Raw genomic sequence first — 6,677 nt, forward strand, 5'->3', positions numbered from 1 at the left:
TTATCTATACACAGAACATACTCATGCCGAATTTTATCCGGATATAATAATTTAATAACGAATTAAGTGGTATTAAGTGATTTTCAGAAGTTAACCTTATATGGGAGCTAAGACAACTTATGGACCGGTCCGGAAAAAATTCCGTTTAATATACAAAATACACATTTATGTCAAATTTTACACCTATGTATAAAATGTGTGTTTAAATAATTTTCAGAAATGGTCCTTATATAGGAGTTGTGACCAATTATGGACCGATCAGGAAGCAATTTCGTATAATGATTTATATGCAGAAAAAGATCAAGTCTAATTTTACTCCAATAGCTTTATTAGTCAATGAAATATGTGGTTTAGGTGATTTTAGGAAGTGGACTTTATATAGGAGCTATGAGCAATTAAGGGGGCCTATCCGGAAAAACTTCGCAGAGTGATTCATATGTACTCAAATCATATTTTATCAACATATCTTTATCTGATAATGAAATATGTGCGTTTAAGGGATTTTTTGAAGTGGACCTTATATAGGAGCTATTACCAAATATGGACCGATCCAGAAAAAATTTGGTAGAATGTTTTATATGCTTATCAGCAAAAAATTTCGTAGAGTGATTTATGTAAAGACAAAACAAATTTGTGTCGAATTTTCTCAAGATAACTTTATTTGACAATAAAATATGTGCGTTTAAATGATTCTCAGAAGTGGACCTTATATGGGAGCTATGACCAACATTGGACCGATCCGAGAAAAAAGTTGTAGAATGATTTAAATGTACACAAAACTTATTGAAGTCGAATTTTATCCCCATAGCTATAGAATTTAATGAAATATATGCGTTTAAGTTATTTTCGGAAGTGGACCTTATATGGGAACTATGACCAATTATGGGCCTATTCGGGAAAAATTCGCAGAGTAATTCATATTTGGACAAAACATGAATTTTATCAAGATAGCTTTATTTGATAATGAAATATGTGCTTTTAAGTGATTTTCGTAAGTGGGCCTTATATGGGAGTTATGACCTATAATGGACCGATCCGTAAAAAATTTTGTAAAATGATTTGTACGTACACAAAACATATTCAAGTCGAATTTCATCAGTGATTTTCGGAAGTGGGCCTTATATGGGAGCTATGACCAATAATGGATCGATCCGTAAAAAATTTGGTAGAATGATTTGTATGTACACAAAACATATCCAACTCTAATTTCATCACAATAGCTTTATTCATCAATGAAATATGTGCGTTTAGGTGATTTACGGAAGTGGACCGTATATGGGAGCTATGACCAATTGTGGACCAAATTAGAAAAAAAACGTATTTTTTTCCGAGGTAGTCTGAAATTTTTACTCATAACTTTTTACGTTGTGAACCGATTTTGTTGATTTTCAATACCAAACTGCTTAGGATAATAATAAATATTTTGGGTGAATTTGGTTGATTTGCTTTGCTTAGTTTTAACGTGAGCGTGTTTTACACAGACAGACAGACGGGCATAGCTAAATCGACTCAGAATTTCATAAGGACCCAGAATATATATACTTTGTTGGGTCTTAGATGAATATTTCTTGGTGTTACACACGGAACGACAAACTTATATATACCCTCTATCACCACTGATGGTGGTGGAGGGTATAAAAAGGAAATATAACATGCAATAAGAATAGAGATAAAAATTAAAGAAAAATCTGAAACAAAGGGAACTTAACATGCGTATTTTGTTATACATAATCATATTTTGCATTATTATGTTGCAATAACTGAAATTTTTAAAGATTATATATAAAGAAAAATTACCAAAAGCTAACAGTCAAAAACAACATTTGAAGATTATTTTTAATTTAATCACAGTCTTAAAAACTAATATACAAACATCGCGTGTACATTTGATTTATGTACATATTTACATCAGCATTGCCTTCGAAAACTAAAAAAAATAAGTCAAATAGACTGCTTACATATTAAGATTTCTACAATTCTTGCGTAAACGATATAACTCCTGCATGACGCCCGCTTGAAACTCGTCTTTTATATCTATTGGCAGGTCCTGCATCAAACATAGCACTATTTTAATGAATGATTCATCTGTTGTCTCCTTCTTTTGCACAATCGGCACAGCTAAGCCTCTTTCAATATTCTCTATAGTCTCACCAAATTTTTGGCAGAGGCTATCTAGAGTGTGCATAGATTTCTTTGGTGGGGTTGGAATGCTCATTAGAGGTTCCAACAAGCTATCACCACTGCATGTGGCTTGTTCGAAGTCTGTTTCTATATCCTGTTGCTTAACATTATAATAAGAGCTAGAAAATAAAATTTAATTATTTAGAAAAGAACAAAATTAATATTACTTACAACTATATACCTACCGTCGCGGTGCGAGAAAATCCTTTAAAAATAACATGGGCTGCATAAATTTCCATTCTCCATTGGACATTATACTACCTGATAGGTTTTCCATTTTTTTCAGCTCCTTACAAAAACGTTCTCGTAGCAATTTCCATTTGTGTTTGCAGTCTTCTCCTTTAATTCATGACGTTATGGAAGTTAATAGCCGAAAATTGTAATTTATTGTATACATATATTGTATACATACCACTTTTGCTGCAATTTTCTCCTATTTCATTCCATGTCTTGTCCTTGATACTCCTATTAAAGTAAAAGGGATCACTTTTGTCGTAGAGACATTTCTTTTTTTCCACATTCGCAATTAAATTTAAAACAAAAACGGATTCTTGTTCCATTTTAGTTTTATTTTCCGTGTATACAATAAATAAACTGCTGATTCCGTACGGAATATGTTAACAATTTTGGAACTTTGTTTAAGCAAATAACAAGTAATAATGACGAAACTTGACGAATAATTTCATTAAGTACATTATATTTGGCACATTTTACATTTATATATGTATGTATGTATGTATGTATGTATGTATGTATGTATGTATGTATGTATGTATGTATGTATGTATGTATGTATGTATGTATGTATGTATGTATGTATGTATGTATGTATGTATGTATGTATGTATGTATGTATGTATGTATGTATGTATGTATGTATACACAAAGTTGCTTAAGCGACACGGCCACACATCAAATTTGTTTGACACAAACGGTAAGTTTTTTGATTGTGTTAGTGAAAAAACTCACATGTATATATGCAGTGTGAGTTTTTTTACTAACACAATCAAAAAACTTGCCGTTTGAGTCAAACAATTTGATGTGTCGCCAAGGCGCTTAAGCTGACTTAAGTTAATGTTAAAACTGAACGAAAAACATGCCAATTGCACACAATAATGGCATCAGACAGCTTAAGGTAACGTCAAAACCGAACGAAAAGTCTGTCAAATGCTTAAGTAAATCCGACGAGATTTTTAGGTGACAATATTGTAAATACAGTGACTGCCCTGCCAGCAACTCAACTAACTTTAAATGCATTAAGAGCCGACTTTTTCATCAACTAGTTATGGTTGATTCTTGGATTATTCTTAATGGAGCCAACTGACTATTTTAACATGGCGATGTCCTACGCAGTAGTCAATTGTCCGACTCTGCATGACTTTTCAACTAGCTTAAAGTAAGTTACTAAAAAATTAGCTTAAAGGTAACTCTTTATTAACTAACTTAAAGTTAGTTTCAGAAAAGTCAAGTAATAGTTTTCTTTTGTATTCCCTACTGTATTAATTAATAACATTTTATTTAATATATTTAAAATTTAACTACTAGTTATCTAAATTATATTTCGCTTTAATACAAGTTATGATATTAGTTCGTTAAAATTAATAGACATCAGTTTTCTGCAGGGGAACTAATAATAACACCGGTATCCATAAAATTATGAATGATTTGTTCATTATTTCCATGATTCCCATTGACCCAAATCTAAAATAAATTTTAAAATGTTATGTGTAATGTTAACTGTTGATGTATTATATTTACAGTATTAATCAGCAGAATTTAGGGACCGAGTTTTGAAATATTTAACCTTTTATAATTAATTTTTCCAATTTACTGACTCTAATTTCACAACGTATACAAGAAAATGACAAAAATGTAAAACAAAGTTCCAAATAATAAAGAAACATGAGAAAACATGTCGAAACAAAATGCTCTCCAGATAATTTTGGGGTACTCCGGCATTATATGATAGTTAGCTTGTAGCTAGTCTTTAAAAGTCGGTTGTTTACGTTAATAAATACCAAATTTTGGAACATTTCTGCATTACATTGTTGCTCGTTTATAGTCAGTCTACTAAAGTTAACAAATAAAATCATAATAATAGAGAAACAAGAGAAAACATGTTGAAATACAATTAATTCTCTCCAGATAATTTTGAGGCACTTCTGCATTACATTATAGTTAGCTTGTAGTTAGTATTTAAAAGTCGGTTCTTTACGTTGCCAAATACAAAATTTCGGGACAGCTCTGCATTACATTGTAGTTAGCTTATAGTCAGTCTGTAAAAGTAAACTAGAAGTGAATTTTTCTCGTAGTCGACTACAAAATTGCTGGCAGGGTGTTATTAATATTCGGTTTTTACATTTCCGTTTTTTCTGTTCTTAATTTAAAAAAAAAAAAAATAGGTATTTAAAAAAATATTTTGTACTTATTGTTGTACATATGTATTAAGAGCTTTTTATACATATCAAATTTTTTATATACATCCATTAAATATAATAAAAAAATTTAAAAACATGGAATATTACATAAATTTATGCTTCATTAATATTCGGTTTTTTTCTAACTTGTTACATAATTTCTTAAAATATGATTTTAAAAATAAAAATATTATCAGGTAGACTAGCCATTATTTTTTACAACTTCAGATAGACGATTTGGCATATTAGAGATAATATTTTTAAATAATCTACCCTGACTTTATCCCATTCTTCTTACAGTCTTTGTTAGGGCTCATTTTTAAAAGAAATTGGACTTTTCCAATCTAAATGCTTCCATAAATTTTATATGAAATTCATGTTGGGAGATTGGGCTAGTGTTTCAATCACTTTTGGACAATTATAAAGCAACTATTCAAGGACAAGATGCCTTTGATGTTTAGAGTCGTTAACTTGGTATAATTTAAATGTTCATTCAATTTCCGTATTTTCTGCTCATTGCTTTAAATTACCCCTCAAAACAGTCAAATACAAATCTTTGTTCATGTTAATGTCGATAAAAGCTAGGTTTCCGGCTCTATTTGATAATATAGAGCCCCAAACCATCACATATCCTCCTCCGTGTTTTACTGTGACGTTTTTTCCATTCAGCTCTTCATTTGGTTTCCGACACACCATTGTTCTTCCGACACTTGAAATATATTAAATACGCTCTTATCAAAGAAATATAACGTCGTCCCACCAAATTAAATCTTTTTTGAGACGTTCATTCACAAATTTAGTTAGTACGTTCCATGCTTATTATTTACTATAGGCTTCTTACTAGACACTCGGCCATTATATCCCTGACTTTAAATCTTTCGATGAATTGTTGTTTCTGAAACAGTCTTTATTAATTACTCTTTCACTTCAGAAACAATTTTAGGTGTACCTAACGCGGATTTGTCTTGCTTTTTCTAAGTTTTAGACACTCTTCTATATCCGTCAACTTTTCCGGCTATCTCGTTTTTCTTTAAATGAATGCGACCTTCATATTTTTACCTTTGTACAATATCACCGACAGTATTTTGCTTCATATTTAATATTTCATTAATATTTTTATAGGTTTTTTTCATTTTCATAAGCAAAAGTATATTTTTTCCAAAAAATTATTTTTCCCCTTACGACCGATCGATTTTTTTATAAAAAAAATATTTATAAAATGATTCGACCATTATTCACACAATTTTTGAACAGTTGCAGCGATTAATTTTTTCGTAAGAAAAAAAAAAAAACGAATATTAATGAAGCATAGATTTATAATATAAATCTATAAATTTTATATAATACTAGCTATACCCAGTGTGCTTCGCTACCCTCATCGTAATGAAATAAAATAAATATTATTGTAAATGTATATATATCTGCAATATCAAAAAGTCCCCTATTTAAATTTATGTTTATATATTCAATATTTTAGAAAACTCAAAAAGTACCAATGAAGTACGAAAAAGTAACAAAAGACCTCTTTTATTTAATTTCATGTTCCTAAGTTCAATATTATAGAAAATTAAAAAAGTACCAGTTGAAGAACGAAAAATTACTAAAGGGTCCCCTTTTATAGATTCTCATTAACTCCGGGCTCCACATGGTTAATTTCATGTTATAAAAAACACAAAAAGTACCTTTTGAAGAACGAAAAATTACCAAAAAGTCCTCTTTAATATGTTCTCACTTACTCCGGGCTCTACGTACTTAATTTCATTTTTCTAGGTTCAATATTATAGAAAATTCAAAAAGTACCTTTTGAAGAACGAAAAAGTGCCGAAAAGTCCCCTTTTATAGGTTATCACTTAATCTTGGCTGTACTTGCTTAATTTCACGTTTCAAGGATCAATATTATAGAAAATTCAAAAAGTACCTTTTGAAGAACGAAAAAGTACCAAAAAGTCCCCTTTTATAGATTCTCATTTACTCCAGGCTCTACATGCTTAATTTCATGCTTCTAGGATCAATATTATAGAAAATTCAAAAAGTACCTTTTGAAGAACGAAAAAGTACCAAAAAGTCCCCTTTTATATG

General features: G+C 30.2%; 1 protein-coding gene across 1 annotated transcript; it reads right to left on the reverse strand.

The window, feature by feature from the left end:
• Nucleotides 1–1,804: 1,804 nt before the first annotated feature.
• On the reverse strand, nt 1,805–2,849 carry LOC119605666. Its single transcript, XM_037958949.1, has 3 exons — nt 2,594–2,849; nt 2,367–2,520; nt 1,805–2,300 (listed from the first exon to the last, which is right to left on the reverse strand). Exons 1-3 carry the CDS (start codon nt 2,739–2,741, stop codon nt 1,955–1,957), a joined length of 648 nt encoding a protein of 215 aa, XP_037814877.1. The 5' UTR covers nt 2,742–2,849; the 3' UTR covers nt 1,805–1,954.
• Nucleotides 2,850–6,677: the final 3,828 nt, after the last annotated feature.

This window comes from Lucilia sericata, unplaced genomic scaffold (genome assembly GCF_015586225.1).
Source record: "Lucilia sericata isolate MDLA Ls3-8-SP2 unplaced genomic scaffold, ASM1558622v1 Contig000000F_arrow, whole genome shotgun sequence".
Classification (NCBI taxonomy): domain Eukaryota; kingdom Metazoa; phylum Arthropoda; class Insecta; order Diptera; family Calliphoridae; genus Lucilia; species Lucilia sericata.